The sequence below is a fragment of the Calonectris borealis genome, chromosome 9, assembly GCF_964195595.1.
Source record: "Calonectris borealis chromosome 9, bCalBor7.hap1.2, whole genome shotgun sequence".
NCBI classification, from domain to species: domain Eukaryota; kingdom Metazoa; phylum Chordata; class Aves; order Procellariiformes; family Procellariidae; genus Calonectris; species Calonectris borealis.
In genome coordinates, this window is record NC_134320.1 from 24494784 (window position 1) to 24516472 (window position 21689).

Consider the following 21689-nt stretch of genomic DNA (forward strand, 5'->3'; position numbering starts at 1 on the left):
TAGTTAATTTTGAGATCTACACTTGTCCCCAGGCGGGTAGCGCTGGCATATCATACACATCCACTTTACAGGAAGCAGATGACAACATTGCTAAAGTATTTATTATTTGACCATTTATTTTCTCAGCAAGGCCCTTAAGATGTTATTTCACTTTTAGGAGGAAACGTACTTGAAACAGTTGAAATCCTCTGCATTAATTTCTTCAAACACTGGCAGCAGCTCAGCTGCCTGCTGTAAACCACTGCTAGACACGTCGCCAGTGCACGCGTTCTGCCGCGTTCAATGTATAGTGGTGCTCTCCTAAGTGCTAATTGGTAAATGGCTTCTGGAAGATACGTATGCAAAAGGTCAGCCACGCTTCTTTTGGCTCCCGTTGGACTCAGCAGGAATCTAACCTGATGAACTGCAAGGATGTCTCCAGTACAAAAAAGATTTTTATAACTGTGCAATGGGTGGTAAAAAGCAAGAGTTACCAAGAAGCTGCAGCTCTTCAGGTCAGATGTACGATGAATTACGGAGCCAAGGAGCTGAAGATTCTCGCACAGGAAGAAAGGCAGCTCTGTCCTCAACACTAGACATGAAGATGCGAAAGGCAAGCACAAAGGAAACTACCCTCCCTATGAGCAGAGTCTTAAACCAGCTGCTGAAATGAGCGAAAAGGCAGCTGTTAGTCAAGATGCTTCATCATCGCACAACGCACATCCGAGTAAGGTACTGAAGACAGCGACAGGACTTGGTTAGTTATTTTAATCAGTGATAACACACAAGTGTCCAGGAGTCAATCCGTTTAGGTAATGGGTCCTTTCATTTTTTTGCTATATTAATAAAAATGTGATCCAATTTATCTGTTTCCTTATGGAGTAAATATTCAGGAGATTTAAGAAACAAATACACCATATCCATGAGTTGTTTATCAATGCACCCATTATGATGTATATATTTGCACAATCTTCATCCAATATGCCAGTGCTGGAAGGAAGGGGAAGCAATTTAGGATAGGAAAAAAAGTTCTCCAAGTTAGTTATTAAAACATCACGCTTACCCTTGTCTTCTCTGAGTGGGTTCGGGAGACGGTCAAATCTACAGTTACTGTTAAAGGGATCTAGAGGAATGATGCCAAGTCCTAACTTCTTCAGCGCCGAGTTAACCAGAACACACAGCACATCCTCCAAGCGTCCAGTAGAAAGGGATGCGTAAGAGAAACTGCACAGACTACGCCAAGATATTTATAAACAAATTATTAATGGTCACTTCGTATTAGCTTTGAGTTACCTATATTTCTGAACAGATGCATACTCTCCTGCCTCTTCAGTTTAAAAAGTATTCCAGTTCCAGAATATAGAAAGTTTTAACATTAAGGCATACATACAGCTATGTTGTTTGCTTTCATTTAATAAAGATCAATTTACTCAAATACATGGAATGTTGGCACAAAACTAAAGCTCCTGTGGAACAGCTACCGACCATACACACATACTCTGTGAGGTCCTCTTGACTTGCATTTCTCCGATAGATACACCACAAAATGGCTTCAATAATACAAACTGAATGCTGGATCAAATCTCTAAATAATAAGTAGCAGTTAAAGTAAATGGTTTGCTTTATTTGTAAATTATGTACAGAATACATTTTTTTTTTAATTACGATGGAGCAGGAGAAAGAAAACAGCCATTATTTCCAAACCGTGCTGCTTCCTTCACCTGCTGGAGATGACACTTTTCTCTGAACCAGATGTACAAAACCAGTTTGGATTTCCTCGGTTGCTGGCACACAGTCTGGAGAAACAGAGAACGCTGCCGCCAAATTCAGCACTACCAGCTTTTTATATTTTCAGCAAAATACTTCTGCTAAAACTAGTTTTCTTAGGAAAGTTTTCACAATCTTTTGAAAATAAAATCAAGAAAAATATCAAGAAAGCTGTGGGCTAAGAAGGGCTTTACCTAACTAGCTATCAAATGAGTGTAACTAGGAATAATCTGAGATTTGGTCATTCAACTTTTACCTTTTTACAAAAGCAAGTTTGAGAAGCTAAACTAATTGACCGGTTATGCAAGTACCAGAAAACTATGTTTTTCAGTATGTTTGAGGACGATCTGGGCAATCTATCAATCAATAGAAAACTTGTCAGATTGATAAAACTTCTGTAAATGGATATTAATGATTAACATAGTACCAAGTAATCAAGTTAATGGTTAAAAAAATGAAGGAACTAGATATAAAACTGTTTGGTAACGTGTATATTTCAGCAAACAAAGATGCTACTGTATGGTCTATGTTTTGGTGATCAGCCAACAAAGAAAATCCAACCATTTGCACATACTTAGTCCCAAAACCACAGTGAGTTATGATTTTTCATGTGAAGGCCTACTTTCGGTATCTTCCTCCTCTTCCTCTTCGCAATCCCCTTCATCTGTTTGCTGTTCCAGTTCCTCTTTTGTGATCATTTCAAAGTCGTTTCCATTTCCACTACTGTGCTGGGACCGGTCGTCTTCACGCCTGTCACTGTCAGTGTCTGAATGTCGCTCTCCTCCCGAGCCGTCTGTTCCCGAGTTCCTCGTTGCTTCTGTTTTCCCATCGTCATCTTCCTTCTTCTCACTATCTGATTTCTCCTCGCTGTCGTACTTTTGCTGCTTTTTGGATTCTGATTTCTCCTCTTTCTTTAAGTCTGCTTTTGGTCCTTTGTATTCGTGTGTGTACAGGGGCCTGAAGGAGTCAATGAATCCCACATCGGCTGTCAGATTTGGCAGGAACCAGAAGTGATGCCTTCCTCCGGTGATGAGCCAGATGATAAGGAAAAGGATGCAGCGAGCTATATAAAAAAAGGGAAATTTTGGGTTTTTATTGTAAACGTCCACACTGTACAACCATGGTGTAAGAGACATCCACTACTAACACCCACCCAAAGCCAGGGCCGGGGCGACCTTGAGGGAAAATCTCTCATTCTGCAATAGCACTGTGGAATAGTTTGTTTTCACCACGTCTCCCCCACCCCGCTAACATTACATCTTATCTACGATTTAGCTCTTTATCCCCTTTGCTAAAGAAATACAAGCCAAAGAAAGCTTCACAATCCTCTTGACACCGTTCTCACTACTGAATCTGTTCTTATATACAGTTCTTGGGTTTGTTTTACCTTTTTTTTTCATTTATTTTTTTAAACTGAGGCTGTAAACCAATCTCCACTATGCAGGAAATGCAAACAGGTGACAGAAGCGTGCGCCCTCTTTCTTTCTGTGGCCCAACTCTGACACCCAGTGGCCAGGAGGGAAATACATACACGGAATCAGTCCGGCTATTGCTAACGACGACGAGCAGGGGAGTGAGACAGTCACACATCTCAGACCGCGTTTAAGTAGTAGGCTGTGTCTCCACCCTTTCAGACTTCACCTGCTGATAAAGTGAAGATGACCGACACTTACCAACGGCAAGAAGAAGAATACTGGCGACAAAACAGCCTGCGCCTACACTGAGGTAATAAACACCAACACGCATTTCTGCTGGCCAGAGCGGAAACAGAGTTGCAGCTATAACAGCGATCACTGAATAGAAAGATAAGAAGAAAAGCATGAGAAGCACGGTTAGTTTTTCCTGGTACGTGTATAAAGGTTCTAGGCTTACCATTTATTCAAGGTAGTGGCTTAGCATAGTATGAGTTACTGATCGTATTTTAGGCCTTGACTGAAACCTCGTCCAGTCCCACTGCTCCTGTTTTCATACTGGGCAGACAGACACCGCATTCAGCAACTCTAAGTCGCTGTGCTCAGTCAGGAGCGCAAGGGAGCCCCTCTGAGGAGAGGGCAGAGCAACGAGGTGAGCAGGGCGCTGCCTGTGACCAGTCCAGCAGGAAAGAGGCGCAGGGAGCTGGGCGCAGATCATGGTGGCCCCAAGGACTGGTCAAAGGCCTGAATTCGGCCCCAAGGGATGACACGATTCTCAGGAAAGGTGATCTCTCAGGGCGAGGAAGCTGGAAGGTACAGGTCAAGGGTGTTAGACCAGCAGTGCAACGATCTGTTAGCTCACTGATGTCAGTTAACGCCAATAATAATTTAGATTAAAAAAGATTAACTGATTGGGCTTATTCTACACAAATACAAGTTCTAGGGTCAGAAAGGTATCATTCATAGTTTAAAATAATTCCTTCAACATCTTTTACATTTTTGTATAACCCACCACATTTGCCTATTGGACAACTTACTCTTTAGCTTAAAGCAATGGAAATAAACAGCTTGCAAACTTGTGCGAGTTCAGACATTGGCTAAAGCATGTTTCAGGTTTGGTCGTGTTTGTTTTAAACGTGTAGCCCCTCCATCCTGAGATCAAAATTCACAAAACATGATTGGTATCAAATCATGCTGAAACTGGAGAGCAAAAGCTTTGTCCAGAAAAAAGACAAACCTCCCCTGGGACAGATAGGCCTGTTGATACTCCGCCTACATTTATGATGTGCTCACTAGTATCTACTCTTACTTACCAAGTACAAGTCCCATGGCAAAAGTTTTAAAGTGAACAGGGTCATAGATCCACACATACACCTACAACAGAAATAATCTGGTTTACACTCGGAAAACAAGCGCTCTGATAAATGATTCCATTTATTCCCTCATCCAAAGGCTTACTGCCGTGCTGTAATACTTGGTGCTGAACCAACGGCTGTGGTCAGTTCCGAACCAGGGCAGAGAGGCAGGGCAAGGGGTCGTGTACCGTAGGCAGGGCTGTACTTCGAACAGGACTTGAAACGGGTGGAAGAGGTGCCAGAGGAGACAGACAGCCGAGGGGCTGCACGCCTGCGTGCCCACACCGACTGCCTCAGCGATGTGCTGGTTATAACCCGAGCCTGACGGCAGGAGGCCTAAGGACACCGTGCTGCTCGGGCAGGACACAACGCAGAGCCGGGCAGGGCACTGGCTGTGCTGGAGGCTTCCAGCTGCGAGGAGAAGGAAGGGAAGGGGTTTCCATACTGTGCAAGAAAAACAGTGGAAATTGGACTGGATCTCTCAAAGAATTACTTCATGAAAGAAGTTGTACCCAGAGTAACTTACAGGTGATGTAAAATCCTGGGGAAAACAATCAGACAGTAAAACTGACGGGGAAATGAAAGATTCAGAAACACCACTGAATCAAGGTTTGGTTTTATTTTTCTTTATTCATTAACGCTGTTCAGCATGAAGCCAAAAAACTTTTGTAAAGAAAAAATTTCTCAGGTCCACTGAGAAAGAAAGAGAAAAAAACCCAGACTGAACACGTGGAACGAAGCAACCAGCTGAAACGCTCAGTTCAGCTTATGTCCCATTTGACGGCCTCAGCTGAGTATAACTGTACCCTCTGTTCCAGAGCGCACTGTTATCTAAAAGTCTACAGTTGCAACACTCTACCGAATGTTTGCATGAGAACTGCGGATCCATTTGAGTCAGATTTGCTCAGCATTATGAAAAAAGCTTCTTGGTAAAGTGCAGAATTTTCTGAACTAGTAAAATTAGAATACTTTTTTCCTTACCAAACTAAACAGTTTGAGCCTTAACTACTGTTAACTGTGAAAAGCTGCTGCTGATTACTAGAAACCAGCAACCCTCATAGCAGATGACCCAATACGAACTAGGAGGAGGACACCTTAGAGGCAGTAATACAGTTTTTCAGTGTGATGCAACAGGTATTTAATATTGGGTGTGGAAGTTGACTATATGCAGGCGTAGCTCTGCTGCCAGTCAACTGTTCTGTGAGCCCAAACAAACTGAAGATCACGACTGGTGACTGGGCAGTAAGACAATGTGTAATATTCAGTGTTTGTAAGTGCAAAATAACAAAGAAAAAGAAAAAACAGCTCTAATGTAAATACATAAGGATTGGCTATAAATTAGCTACTAAAGAAAGATGTTAGGAGTTGCAGTTCTTAAAAAAAAGGTCAGCTCATTAATAAACAAAAAAGTAAATGCTGTTAAGATAAAAAATAAGTGCTGTTATACTGCAAATACAGTACTGCAGCCTCATTTTGAACACTGCATGCTGTTCTGGTTACTCCATGTAAAAGACAATAGGGAGAGTCAGAGGTAGGTGCGATTCTGTATGAGGTGGGATGAAATAGAGCAAGGCAGGTGTAAAAGAACTGGCTGAGAAGAGTAAAATAAAGATACATGAAGGAAGTACATTTTCCACACAAGTGATTTATTTGCAGTGTTCACTGCCATGTGTATTTTATAACCAAAGGTATACAAGAATCTTAGGGGAGATTCCAGTACAGTGACACACACCATCAATACAGAGTGCAGTATAATTTTGCTGAAGCAGAGGCTTACCACTGATCCCAAATCTTAAAAGCACAAATACAACTCTCTACATTGCAGAGTTGTTAAAGAATTAAATTCTTTGTCTTCCAGGAAAGCAGAGTACAGAGAAGTATTTAAGACCACAATTTCAGTGGTAAAGCCAGGATGAGAATTCAGGAATGCCCCAGTGTCACCTCTCTGCTCAGATCACAAAGTCAGGCAGCCTCTGCATGGCAGGTATTTTTTATTTCCCCTCCTGAAATGGACATCATGTTCTACAAGGCTTGTCTTGTGTTTAGAAATATTTCAGCATGACAGTGGCCACAGGATAATGTGGCCTGGAAGGGACCTCAGGAGGTCTCTAGTCCACCCTCCTGTTCAAAGCCGGGCCAGCTGCTAGGCCAGCCCAGGTTCCTCGGGGCTTCACCCAGTCTGGTCTTGAAAGCCTCTGAGCATGGAGGCTGCTCTGGGCAGCCTGCTCCAACACCCGATGACACACCAAGGACACACATTTCATCTCACGGCCGCTAACACGCAAATTACTGGTAATTAAGTTTTCTCTTAGATTTTTTAAGTTGCTGCCCTACACTTATCTCCATCTCACCTCCTTGCAAATATCTAAAAATCTAATGCTTCAAGATCAGCCATCACATTGCCATTAATTTTTCTTTCAACGTGTCAAGAAAGAGTTTGCAGAAACTCAGTAAATTAACCTATTATCTGACAATAGTACATTGACACTGAAAGTTAGAAAGTACCCATAAATCTTACCTCATTTCCATCCAAGAAAACTTGGTCTTCGTGTGGCTCAAGTTTAAATTTCCTCTTAGTTTCCTTTTTCTTGGGTGTTCCTGGGGTCTCATCCTGAGGACAAACAAATTATATATATTAAAAATTTTTTAAAAAAGAGGGTTTTAATGTCTAGTATTTTAATATATTGAGTCTGATAACTTTTCACAAACTTAAGATCATGTTCACACCTTTTTTTTTTTTTTTTTTTTTAAGTAAAGATGCTTTATTTCTTCCTGTTCTCATTTATTATCAATTGGGTACCTCAAAAATAAAGGAAAATTGTAAGGAAAGAGAAACTTTATTTTTAGTTAGTGTGTAAGGACTAATCTATGACTTCAGGATTACATCATGTCTTCAAACGCATAGCAAAGCTCCGCTGATGTTAACAGCGTCTGCACAAAGTTCAAGAACAGGGTACAACACGTCATAATCACTACCTTTATTACAATTATTTGGTGCCTTAGTGCCGTATTTACCACATGGGCGTCCTTTCAGAATCAGTTGCTGCCTGTTTATCTTCCTCAATCTCTTTTTGGATCTTATGCTTCCTCTTCCCTGTCTCCTTCTCTTTGCTTATTTCTTTGTTTGAAATTAACTTTCTAATTTTTGTCCTGTGTTGTTGTTCAAGTTACTACCCACTGGCTTATATGATCCACTAAAATATCATTTCAATAAATAATGATCAGTTTAAAAATGAACGTTACATTTAATAACGTAACTCTCCAGACGACAGGGAGCTGGAGGAGTTCACAACTTTCATTATTACATAAGTAGTACCTCAAGAGTTAGGCAATCTTATACTGGCTTCTATGTTTAGACTGCCAGCAAGATTGTTTTGTTTATGACGCTTTTATTAGCCATGTAGCCTTCTCCTGAGATCTAGACCTTTGCACGCAGACTATACCTCTCACGAAATGTGTAAATTTCACGTAGGAGTGTCTGAATGGGAACAACTTTTGAACACCATCCTACTAACTCTCACTGGATTCATACTACTGTATATAGAAGAAAAGACACATCCCTTCATTAAGTTTCTCCTGCAGATTCTTAATATTTTAATTTAGGAATTCTGTTCTGCTAATAAAAGAAGCCAGGAATTAAAATGAGAAAGCGCATGAAAACTTGTACAGTAATAATAGTTTGAACTTTAAAGAAAGTAAATCAGAAGTCTGTGAAAACTAGGCATTATGCAGATTAGTAATGGAGCTGTCACACAGAAAAATGGCGCACTATTACAGAGCTATTTACAAGCACCATGTTGCTAATGTTACATTCCAAACATTCTTATTACCAAACATCGCAAAATTGTTTGTTTTACATGTGCAGCTGCACTGTTTTGAGATGTCAGGTCCCATGCGCATCTGTCACTCTATGCTAACGTACGTACACTTGTACAAAGCATTGCTGCCCACTGCAGCTGAAGGGAAGCAGTTTTTGATTAACTCAGCCCATGTTAGATGATGATGAGGTACACAAAGGCCTCTTTATTGATCTAGATCACAATCAGAACAACTCCAAAGTTAAAAAAAAAAAAAGGCAGCATATTTTAGAGATGGAAACAGGCAAAAAAGGTACATCACATTTTAGAACAACCAACCATATTTTTAAGCCAATGTAATCTTAACAATCAGTTAATGTATTCTCTGTTACAGGTTTGTCTCTTCTCTTACAGGTAGTATTTACCTTCTTACACTCCTCTTTTTCACCATCCTTTTTCTTTTCCTTTTCTTTCTCCTTCTTAGTTTTTTCATCTTTGCCACTTTCCTTCTTGCTCTTTTTCTCCTCTTCTTTCCCACTCTCAGCCTTTCCTCTTTCCTTTTCTTTCTTTGTTTCCTTGTCAGGTTTCATTTTCATCACTTTTAATGCTCGATGAAAGAACTGTTTTTTCAGGAGTCTTAAAATGAAAAAAGTTAAATGATACCTTTAATTGTGGCTGTGATAATAGCGTTTACACTCAATTATGCTATTAGAAACGATTCTAGATTATCTATCTAATATAATCATGAATAGCATGACTGAAAGACAGAGGTCACCATCATCTATTTGCAAATAAATACACCAGACCTAATTATCCTCTGTCTCACCTCTTGTTTTGCTTTTTTGTTCATCTGCTCAAAACTGGGTAAAAACCATACTTTTCTGTGGCAGCATTTTGCATAGATACAAATGAATACACAAGACGTACGACAGAGGAAGCCACCAGGTCAATTTAATCATCTTTCCCATTAATGCAACTCCAACCAATATTTATTTTCAAGTTCATGTCAATGTATTTCATAGTAAAAATAAGAAAGTGGACAAATGGCTTATCAAGTTCCTTGGTAAGAGGTGCGCGATGAATAAAATCACCCTGTTGGAATTATAGTACATATGCAAGCATTCCATTCATGCCAGCTACAAACATACCTTATAGCAAGTATATCTATGGCCAGCAGGGCACGAGGAAGTAGTATTTGGTAGTCTTAAGGTTGTCACCAACAAGTAATGTCCTTGAAAGGATCATAGCCAAATTCACAATAGGAAGAGCAGTACAGAATACTCCTCTTCAGACTGAGCGGAAGAAGTGGGGTGTGAAATCCAAGCACTCATTCACACTGAAAATCCTGGTCCTATGCTCCAAATCGATTTGATTGTCCTTGGTTTCTTTCATCTCCTGCTGCAGACCAAATCCTTATGCTGGACTGCTTGTTGAATTAGGAAAACTCGCTGAAGAGAGAGAAGTCATTCTACCAATTAAACTTATGTGCATGCTGACTATCAAGCGAAGTTGTTTCAGGTATACAAAAACCCTTCCTTCAGACTATTGTTGACATGGATTTTCCTTCTAGCAACAGAAAATCACTTGTTTGGGAGAAACTACTTTTCTTCACAGCTGGAAGTTTAGGGGGCTCAGGTATTGAGCAGCCCACAGGACAGGTCTGGCCTGCAGGACAGCTCTTTCGCTTGCAGGAGCTACCTCTGTCTCTGACGGAACATGAAAAGACAGGACTGTGCAAGACCTACTCCTCAGAGCATGGAGCCACGGAATCAGTGCAGCCAACAGCCAGCAGCCAACAGTGGGACAGACCTTGACATAGCTAATGAAGTCCAGATTGCTGATTCCCGACTTGTTAACACTCTATAGATCTGCTGAACAAAGCATTATTGATGTAGCTTATTTGTGACAAATACGCTCAAAAGAAAACTTACTGAACTTAGATCAATATATAAGTGCACCAGGAGACCTTATGTACTGGAGCAGCGTTATGAATTCAGTCAGTAACTTGTTTTAAATATGCAACTGATCGATGCAATTGACACAGGATGAAGGAGCAGGATCCAATATTTGTTTTGTTTGATAGGGCAGGTAAAACAAGCAATAGCCACACCAATATGAATAAGAGCCTAAGCAGCGTCTTACACTGAAAGGATTATTTTTGTATTAAGATACTCCCCCATCCCTTCCAAAAGGCAGAGGAAGTAGACAGTGCTAATGTTTAAAACTCTGAAAACAGGTTCAGTGACCAACGGTGGCCTTAGCATTATTAGCAATATAGAAGCGAGCAAGAGAAACCAAACTGCAGACATGGTACGGTGCCATGGATCATCAGGGCACGAAACGATACTGGTGATAAAAATCAGCGCCAGGGAACAGAGGGTTGAACTGATTTTCTCTGCACACTACACAGGCATTCTTTACACTGCTGGAGCTGAAGGACTTTACCAACTGTTGTCTCATCCAATGCTTTGGTAACTGAAGAACAAGCACACAGACTCCTACCTCAGTCCAAAGGCTCTGGAAGGGAAAACTTATTTTTCTGCTTGCATTAAAATAATGCTTTTTTTCTAAACTTTCTTGAAGAAATCAGCAAAAGGATTAAAGTTCAAACACAGAATCAACCCTGTCTCAGCCCTGGAACTGGGGGGAAGAATCTCACCTCGCTGGATGGCTATCTAAAAGAGGCCAGGAAAAAAAGACTGAATATTAGCCATATTCTTAATTTCTAAGTACCTTTCGCAGAGCTCTGCAAGTGTAGACAGTTGTCTTAACGACATGAGTCTGCCCCAAATGAGATGTAGTCAGAATATGCCGTTCACCTAAACAAAGCACTTAAAGTACACTAAGCAGCAGGGACGTACCATTTGAGGGGCATAAATTGAGCCTCAAACCATGACGGCAGACCAGGTCCACGGGAAGGAGAGATTTGAGAGCTCTGACCCTACTAACTTAAAATAACTATAGAATTTAGGAAAATCGTTTTGTTCATCTTGCTGCCCCAAGTTTTGAGAAAAAGATGATAAAACAACATTGTTTCCACCCTCAAACACAGTAATAAAAATACAGTCATTATTTTTAGATACAACCATCAATGTTTTAGAATGCATGAAGCCTAAGTGAAATTGGTTCCTAAATAACTAAGACATTTTGACAACTATACTCATTAATAAAATCGATGAATTAGGCTAGGTCATACCTGTTGCAGTAATCAACTACAGACTCTCGGGTTGTAAATAAAGCCTCTTCTCCTTTCTTTGCCTTTGCCCATTTAGAATCCAGGAGGCAATCCACAGCTTTTGAGGCTAGAGGGAAAAATGGAATTAAAAATGCATTAAAATTAATGACATTTATTTTAACATTTAGTCTGCATTCCTTGAACCACACCAACCAGTCAGTTCTGGTGATGCTCCACATCCTCTCAACCTTTAAAGTAAGACTAGCCACTATTCTGAAATACAGCACTCTTGACAACTACACACCTTTAAATCACAGAGCAAAAAGTTTATTGTGTTTTCTTCAGGCTGATAAGATTAACTTCATGGCTATCTAATGCCTAGATAAGTTTTCAAAACCAAACTTATTAGATAAAGCACTAATAATAAAAACAAAACAGCCCCCCCGCCCCCTCCCCCAGTACAAAGTTAGAAGAAGAAAGTTTCATTCTCTGGTTAAAAGTAACCCTACCAATAAAATAATCAACTCGGTGGCCCATCATGTTGGTGGATTTTGTTGGACAGTTGAAACGTAAGTATTTAGCCACAGCCTTCTCCTCTTTGAATGGCTCACCGACCTCCTACAATAGTAAAAGTGCAAAATTAATACAGTTTTAAACACATGGGAAAGACACTCATTTGGGCTCAAAAATCAGATATTGCAAAGTTCTCATTATTTTATGGCAATATATAAATAACAAAAACAATGTAAAAAAAACAAAGATGTGAAAATAGGTTAAGCCATTTTTCCCAAGAACCTTCTATCTACATAAAGCAAAAAAGCATTCCTTTATGAACTCCTTTAACAGCTCTGTAAAAAGAGCAAACTAAAGGAGGAACTAAGAGGAACTGGGCGCATGGAAAGCTGCTTAAGGCATAGAAGCTTGGACGAAAACAGTTGTGAAGCTGAGAGCAAAGAAAAACAAGAGAGTAAGGAATGAGCATGTGTGAAATGACAGCAATGCAGGCATGTTAACAGAATACGAAGCAGCTTGAATTTCATGTGACAGAGGAGAAAACCATGTTGAAAAGAAGTTGAAAGATTTGGCTAGAAAATTTCAGTACCGCTGCATGACTACAAAATGACTTAAACTTCAGAGTACCACTGAGGAGAGTCTTCCAACCTAGAGACTAGGAACATCAGTATGAAGCACAGCAGGATGAAGCATACGAATGTCAAAACAGCCGTTTTAGGAAAAGGGAGCCCTTAGTCTGCATGCATTCATAAATTCTATACATTTACCAACTTGCAGAGAGGTAGCAGAATTCAAAGATTTGTAAGACAGAAGGATGGAGACGGGCATTTTCAATTATGTAAAATTAAGACCTAGTATTTGTAAGCAAGAAAGGAAGACCTTTCTAATGTTCTTGCTTCACAAAAACATATCTGAAACAAACATTTGGCATATTACACTGACTCAGGCAAACTTCCTCAAAAATTCCTTTCTGTAAGAGTGCTTTTAATCACTAATGCTTAATTCTCCAAATCCCCCCGCTACTCACAGATCAATAACAGAGAAACACTAGGACATCTTTTCAGACTGCCAGTACCTCTTCTGTACCTATTCTCATGCTGGCCAAAGAAATAGATTACAGAAGCCACAAAACAGCTTGGTGATTTACAGGAATATACAGAATTCAAAGATTCTATTTAAAGACATAATGTTTTTAGAGGTCAATAAACATATACAACCTCCACTACCGCTTTTAAGATGTATAATCATAACATCACAAGAAGCATGTTAAGTGGAAATGCAAGGTCAAATAGATGTTGTTACACCAGAATAAAAACTTCAGATGGTGAGAGTTGTTAATTTTCAACAGTTTGCACAGCTAACTTTCAAAATCAACTGGTTAATGAATTATCCTTCTAGATGGGACTGTTGCTTTTCCTATCTGAGGACAATTTCAGAGAGAATAATATAGACGTAAAGATATCCAAATGACCAAAAGCACTCCATAGTTTGTTAGTTCTGAGATTATTGGAATTTTTAAAGCCTAAATTCTTTCTATGTATGCAGAAATATGTTCTCATACTCACAGTTAGACAGTTTTAAAAACATGTGCCTAAATGAAGTCAGATGATCGTAACAGTCCTCATATAGATTAAATGAACTCTTTCTCCACGTTCAATACTTCCTTTTTTTTCCAATTTTAAAAATCCGTAACTCATGGAAAACTCTTCACTATCTGACAGTGCATGAATGCACATAATTTATATACTGTGATTTGATGTCCCCTTATATGGTATAGTTCTACCAGTAATTGTAAATCACTGATGATGCTACCAAGTTTGGTACCAAACCAGATTTGGTTTAATAGCAACAAAATGAGTTAAAATGCATTTGAAGAAAATGAGTAAATGTGTACCATCATTGTCGTATGGCACATGCACTAAGGTACCATGGAAAGTGATGACTACATGCAGCAATTGAATTTCAAAATAATGCTTTTCTAATATTTCCTACCAGCAAATTAAACTTAGAACAACTCACAGGGCAAATGTTCTTCTTCACAGCACAGACTGTAAAAGAGTCAGAGAAGCTACAGATATTCGCATCAATATTAACTCCTCTGCCAGGATTTTTTTTTTTTTAATTCCTAAAATATTTATGATCCTGATAGGTCATGTGATGTGCTATACAGGCAGTGGCTGGCACCAGGAGATTTTTTTTTTTTGATCGCTCCTTACTATCTATTGCTTTGTTCTTTTCTGTGGGATAGTTTCATAACATCCCGAACAAAAAAAGCTTCCCTCAGACAGACTGCCATAGTTTAACTAAGCTCATTCTGAGAAAGTTTCCCCTGCAATTTAATTCTCATTTTTCATGCTATTTTCATCCCTTTATTTGCAGAGCCAGGCTTCTGTTAAAATATTAAAACAGATGACTGACAGAAAATAATATTACATTTCATCATAAAGTGAAATCAACAAAAGCGCTGGAAATTTCAGTATCCCAAGCATAACATTTTAAAGATACAGTTCAACTGATCTTTATGTTGAGTTGTAAAAATAGCCAAAACCCAGGCATTTTAAGCCTCCTTATACATTTAGAAAAAGATTATACAAATGAATCAAGGGGTAGTTCTCAACAAATTATAAAGCTTTAAAACAGATGACATGGCCTTAAAAGGCATATGAAAACTTCCTGATATTTAAAGTTTGCTTTTACAGGAAAGACAAAGATTCAAGAAATATCTCAGGCAATATATATCTGGAATGTTGTAAAATGCCTTCTCAATTAAAATTCTATGATTAAATTGTTTTCAATTAATACAAAATAGGATAGTGTCAAGCTTCCAAATACTTCCGCTCTAGATTTTGTTTTAGACTTTTATATATCAAAAAATGCATGTTGTCACTCAACAGCATGTAAAATTTAGAGATCTATGATCCCTGATAATATACAAACTCTGGAAGAATACCATTAAAAATAAAATCAAACCCAATTTCTTATTTATCTAGACAGAAGAACTCCATCTACAGGAAGACCTACTTACTAAAAATGCACTGACATTTTAAAATTTTTAAGAATAATTCTCAAGCATTCCTATGAAAATTCTGCCCTATATGAATTCATAAAACGACGCTGAGATTTTCAAACCCAGGGACCTTCCAGGCCCGCTGAAGTGAAAGGAAAACGCTAATCAAATTTTTTTTTTACCACTATCTCCCAAATCAAAGTATAGCACAGCGCATTCTGAACTTCCTTCAATACACTGATGTAGTTCCCAGTTAATTCAACCTCCAACTGGGACTGCAGCTGCAAAGAGGCCTGCATACATTAAAAATAAAAACATCTGAACTGAGCTATTAAAACTAGTGCGCCCACTGGCTTCCTTCTTCCTCTCATCCCCACCTAAGTATGACTTAATTCAGGTTCTCTTACTCCTGGAACCACTCAATGGATGTCAAAAGGCCAGAGCATATTTGTGGTTTGAAATTTCAGTCATTTTTTTTCCTCTTTGCATCACAGTTGCGAGAAGACAGGCACGACCCAAGACAGGATGATTTCCTTCCACAACATTGTAATGTAAACAAGGTTTCTGGAAAATCAGAACAGAGTAAATGATGACTATCACTAACAAGACAAGTTATTTCATGTGCTGACAAATGCATTACAAGGATTTATATTCCTCTGTTTTAAAGGGGTCATCAAAATTCTTTGACTTCAATAAAATGAATATCTAGTTCATGTCTTTGCTCCTACATCTGAGAACTTAGATTTTCAGAACACCATCCCTCACAGAAGACTTATGAAGTCTAATAGTTTATACAGTTTTCAGATAAGGAAAAGAAGAAATTTAAGCACATTTGTCATGTGCAGCCTGTTTTTCAAGCTGAGAGGCTACGTCAAAAATGACACTACGTCAACCCGTGTTGCACTCCTCATACCTCTCCTCATATTATAAGGACACTACAACTGCATTAGCATTATCTTCTCTGAAGATGGTCTGAGCGCATCAAAGCTTGCGCTGAATCGCAAGATTATCTTTTTCCTTTCCCTGTTGACTCCCAGGACCTTAGACTAGAAGATGTTCTGTGGCAGGAAAGTGGGTACTCCTCATCCATCCTGCTAAACATTTATACTTTGCCTAAAATAAATCAAGCTGCGGTAGGACAGAGAAAAAGTACACAAATTAGCATAATGTGATAGATCACTGGGTGGGAGTGGGTAGGGGGGAAACAAACACGTTAGGGTCTCAGGACTTGCTCTTAGGACTCCATCTATATTTTCTTCAGTGACTAATAAACATAAAATTGTCCAACTCTTGCACTGATGACCAATACATGGATTGCCCGAGGTCTCTTAAAAGAAACTGTGGCAAAGCCATGCAGAGAAACCAGTTCTTCTGGATTACCGTGGCTGTGTGCTAGCCACAAGACATTAACTTTTTACAGAAAAAGATTAACAAATTTTTTTTTGTCCTATACACATCCTATAAAAATAAAGTATTTGTTTTCTTCCTTCTTTCTTTTCAGCCATCACTAATTTTTTTGAGCAAAAGCTGTAAACATACAGAGTTCTAAAACACATGCCAAAGGAGCAATGTACAGTACTTTGAAGACAAAATATGCCAGCTTCAGTCCTCCTCTAACCCTAGGCCAGTTGTTTCGACTTTTTCCCTTCCCACTTCCAAAAATGTAACTCAGATTTTCAAAAGACAGCAACTCTTGTTTTACTGACAAGTGGGGCTGCTACTTTTAATTCCTATTTTCCTGCATATTCACCCCAATCTTTGTTTCTTTCTCCTCTATCACCTGATACCACTCACTTTTGAAGAAGTTATTTAGCCACTCTTTGTTATCATCCCACTCAGCTTTGCTAGAATTTATGAGAAAATAAAGGCAAACAGACAAGCTAGATTAAAATCTGCATTACTGGAAAACCACTGCATTGTCATTTCTGAAGATCCTTTCCACATTCATTCACAAAAATACTGTAGCACAGGAAGCAGCAATGCAGCTGCTGAACATTTTCCTTCCAGCAGAGCCCAAATCAAGACACAACAGAACTGTAGGCTACAACAGTTAATATTGACTAGATGTCCTTCATCAGGAGAATCTCAAAGCTTGAATCCAGTGATTCAAAGTCAACAAGGAAGGTACGTGTCATTAATGGCACGGACACGGCATTGATGCCACCTCAGCCACCAATTTGCAGCAAGACATTTGCCTAAGAACTGCCTAAGAACTGTTTTCTCTATTTCATAAAGTGCAGTATTTATATGCATATATTTCTAGAGTCGAGGACACAGCACTAAGGTGCTATGCAAGTGCTATTAGTCGCAATGCAAAGATAAACAAAACTTCACATGGGCAGAATAAAACCGTGCACAATGGAATCCAGCCAATGTGATTAAAACTTAATGGCTAGTTAACAGTCAAATTCCAGACCTGCCAACAAATTGCCACGTTACCTAGCTGAATGCTTGTCAAAGAACCAACTCAGAAGATTTTGTATGTAAGTGAATATTTCAGGATATGTATGGAACCGTGTTTTTTTTCCAAGAGATGAAATAGCTTTGATCAGGTTGCTGGAGTAACAGGCATTCAAAGACATCCCCCATCTTCTGTCTAAAGAAAATATACTAAACTAGCCATTAGACAACATATGTTGTTTTTCTTTTAATAAGTCCTTTATATACAGCAAGCATTCTTGATTTCAGAAATTTGAGCCCACTGGCTCGAGCAATCTGCATCCTACGGACCAGTCTCTTCACTACCGCATGTCTGAAGTAGTCTCCCTGTTAATTACAGTTAAATTACCATCAGGAATGACACTTTGAAAACTGTATTCAATGCCTTTATTCAAACTTTTGAAGTTACGATTTCTGCGACTTCCATAACTTTCAGCTTGTTGCCAGAGGAAGGGTCTAAGCTATGCAATACAGATTGGGCAATGTGTCTTTTTACGAAAATGCATTCTATAAAACACATCCTTCCTGTTATCATTTCCAATGGAAAACACAGAAAGTAGGCTTGACAGAACTTTGAACTATTTTACTGAGACTTTTTTCACATCTCATCTCATGTTTAGCTAGCTGACCTAACTACCATGATTCCAAACTTGATGGTAGACATAAAATCCTATAAAAATTATTCAGAACCCCGTTTCTGTACATATAGTATTTGTAACTGAAGTCTATAACATCAGCCTCTTCCACAGCTAAATAGACCACCTCCTGCTTAGAACCTTACTCTTGTCAAGAAATACAGCTCTACTTAATGACAATGGGATAGTCAAATGTCAGACTTGCATACAACATGATTAATAGTCTCTTTATTAAGGGGTACACATCACCCTAAAATAAGTACACACTTCTGAAGCACTTGAAACACCTACAAATAAACATCCCACACTTCATTTTAAAAGAAACTTGCAGCATTATCCTGAAACATGGTAATCATACTGTAAATATGTCAATAAAATTCAAAAAACTTAAAAAAAAACCCAAAACCCACTACCAAGAAAAATACAAGTTGTTTTATTCACTGACCAATTAAGAACACCCTCTGGGCATTCAACAGTATTCTTTGTTCACTGTCTTGTCTTCCCATTGTTGTTGACATACACTGGGAAACTACTAAGATGCAACAGACATTTATCTGCATAATTATATCACAAATTTAGGCCACAATCTTAAACCTTAAGTGTTAACACCAGACATCGATTTAATTACTAAAAATCTGGGAAATACTTTTACTGCTAAGAGGCTGGAAATTAAGCATGTGCTTAAGTGCTTGCAAGACCACAGCCTTGGGTATTATACAAAACATTAAATTACATTTAATTTGGTTTTGATGGATGTTTTATTGAGCTGCTGTCATCCTTCGTAAGGGACGGTCTATGATGATTATGAAAAGAGAATAATTCTGTAATGTTTTATGATAATTCATTGAATGCCTGTGATTGATAAGCCTTGCTTAACAAGATTCTGATTAATTACTCTTTGCATTCTGCCCCCCCCCCCCCCCCCCAGTAATTTGAATTAAAGGGGAACCATTACAAGTACAGACACATCTCCATCTTCTTGGGGGAAGGAAAAGTGGGCTGGGAAGGGAAAGGAAGAGAAAGGAGAGAAGACAACCAAGCAGAAGGATGACATATGAAGCATACATTGCTGAATGGCTCTATGATTTCTCTCGTGAGTATTATCTCTACTTAACGGCAGAGCAGTAAATCCAAACCCAAACATTATTTAGGCTTAGGGTTAGTAATACATAACAGTAACAGGCATTATAGTAACTGATGCTGTAACTACACCCAAAACATGCATTAAAAACTCTGTAAAACTCACTGTTAAAGTTATATATTGAGAAGTCCAGACTTCCAGGTAAGTGAAAATACCTAAGCAGCCTTCATGTTGCCTTTAAGTGATACCATATAACTATCACTACATTTTAACATCACCTCAAAGCTGATTAGTTCTATTTTTAGACACGGTTGTTTGTTTACATTCCTAAAAACAAATTTCTTTTCCTCACCACATCATTTCCTGGCCGAGGCACATTTGTTTTTAAGATGCTTATACCATCTGTCCCACGTCTTTTGCTTACGAATCACTGGAATGGACACGCTGGGTGTCAGCTCTAGGCTAAGGTGGCTGCGTGCCTGGGTATTCTGAATGCTGTTCTTACAACATTAAGCTATTGTTCGACACTGGTAACGGGCGAGATCCCAAGTACAATATGACGATTAAAAATAGGTAGCAGCTCGAAATCTCACTCTCTGCTCATGGAGAAAGGCGATGTACTTTCGAGGGCGCAGACCCCCAGAGGACAGAACGGCCGGGCCCCCGGATAACGGATGGGCCGGGGTGCCCCGCCAGCCGCCCCTCAGCCCCCCGCCAGGGCGGCAGCGTCTGCAGCACCCCCGAAACGCTCCTACCTGCGCTTCGCCGCCGCCGCCGCGCAGCGGGCTCCAGCTTTTCTCGGTATTTACCAGGATTTACGAATTTGCTAGAAAATCCTGAGGAAAACCTGTGCCCCCACTGCCGGCCCGGGCTTTTACCGAGCGCCGGTGCGGCTCTCCCCCCGCGCTCCCGGCGCCTGCGGGGCTCCCGCTGCCCCAGCGCCGGCCGAGACGAGGGCGCTTCCCTCACCGCCGGCTCCCGCGGGCCGCCCGGGCGCCCGGCACCGCCCGCCACCTCCTCGCAACGGCACGGCGTCGGGGCGGGGAGGCCGCAGAACCGGGGAGGAAGCCCCTCTGAGGGGCGGCCGGGCCGCCTTGAGGACGGTGAGGGGAAGCTGCCGCCTGGGGAGGGGGCGCGGACCGGGCAGGGAGAGAGAGGCTCGGTTACCTGGATCCGCTTCCTGTGCCTCCGCCGCTCCGCCATGTTGTCCCCGTCTGCTCCGCCGGTGACGTGGGCCGGGGGGGGAGGGGGGGGGGTGGCGGCGGCCTCGCGAGAGCCGGCGGGAGCCGGCGGAGGGGCGGGAAGGCCGCGCCCACTCAGCCCCGCACCGCGCCCGGCGGCGGCGGAGGGTCCGCCCCGCCTCAGCCCCTCAGCTCGCCTTGACGGGCTCGTCTCGCCGCAGCCCCCTCACCGGGCGGTGGCGGGCTCTGAGGGAAAGTCGGCTGGCAGCATCCCCGCGCATCTGGTGGGCCGGCCCGGTTCAAAGGCATCGCTGCCCGCCCGCGGGCCGAGGGGCCGGGCTGGGCCCCCATCGGTCTGTCAGGCCCCACTACGGCAGTCTGGTTAATGAGAAACTCGCCGCGGGGGAGATGCAGCTTCTCCTGCCCCTGCGCCCGGGCCTCACCCTGCCGTGCTCGGGCCCCAGCGTCTAAAGTCCAACTCCCAAACCGGTACTGAGGCTTCTCGCCGCCCGGTTCCCTCCCAGGCAGCCGGGGCTGCGTGTCATGGCCTACCCAAGGCAGGAGGCAGCCATCCAGCCGCGTCCTGGCCGCGTTCATTCGCAGGCTGGACAAAGCCAGGGTGCCCGTTGGTGCTCAGAGGGGTCAGTTGGTATCTGAAGAGCTACCCCATCCCGCTGCAATAAAAGTGCTCCAGCTTTTTGGCAGTAAAAATCCATATGTTTAGTTTTGATACTCCTCCTAGGCCTTAAAGATGCTCGATGTAGCAGGCCTGTGTTAGTTGTTACCTATTTAAACAGACTGATTGCTCAGACCTTCTCACATACCTACAGAATTAGATTCAGCAAGCAACCTATATAGAGTAAAATGCCCTTTTGTCAGAGGTTGTCCCGCATGCTTTCGCTATGAGGTCATTCAAGTTAGCAAAGCGTATAATGGTTTATCCTGGCTCCATGTTTCCAAACCACACCCTGGCACTTTGGGATGGAAAAGTATGTGCAGTGCTGTATCGTCTTGTCCAGTCCTTTCAAATCTTGTTGCCCCTTGCTGTTCCTACAATTTTGGAACCTCTCAGATTGAAAACTAGGTAATTAAAAATCTAGAATTGTTTCCAGCAGCATATTTGCCCCTGAGTCACCGTGCCAATTTTTATGCTTTTTCTGATACGACATCTTTTTCTTTTGTATGTTTTCCTCTTGCTGTTGCTGGGCAGAAAATCTATACAAGTTACAAATTAAGCTGACTGACTGCAGAGTGAATGCACTACAAAAGTATAATTCAAAAGATAAAATTGTAGGTATAGGGAATTAAAGCTTTTATGGTTACAACAAAACAAAGCCTTGGTAAAAGT

General features: G+C 40.9%; 1 protein-coding gene across 2 annotated transcripts; it reads right to left on the reverse strand.

Annotated features, from left to right (window-relative positions):
• Positions 1-1582: 1582 nt before the first annotated feature.
• Positions 1583-20398, reverse strand: SEC62 (SEC62 preprotein translocation factor). Of its 2 annotated transcripts, XM_075157418.1 has the most exons (9): positions 20328-20390; positions 15413-15569; positions 11995-12103; positions 11507-11612; positions 8736-8946; positions 7032-7124; positions 4472-4532; positions 3420-3539; positions 1583-2809 (listed from the first exon to the last, which is right to left on the reverse strand). In XM_075157418.1, the coding sequence occupies exons 3-9, from the start codon at positions 12023-12025 to the stop codon at positions 2343-2345; spliced, it is 1089 nt and encodes a 362-aa protein (XP_075013519.1). In that variant the 5' UTR covers positions 12026-12103; positions 15413-15569; positions 20328-20390; the 3' UTR covers positions 1583-2342. The 2 variants fall into 2 exon arrangements, with proteins under 2 accessions (XP_075013519.1, XP_075013517.1); XM_075157416.1 differs by lacking the exon at positions 15413-15569 and having other exon boundaries at positions 20328-20398.
• Positions 20399-21689: the final 1291 nt, after the last annotated feature.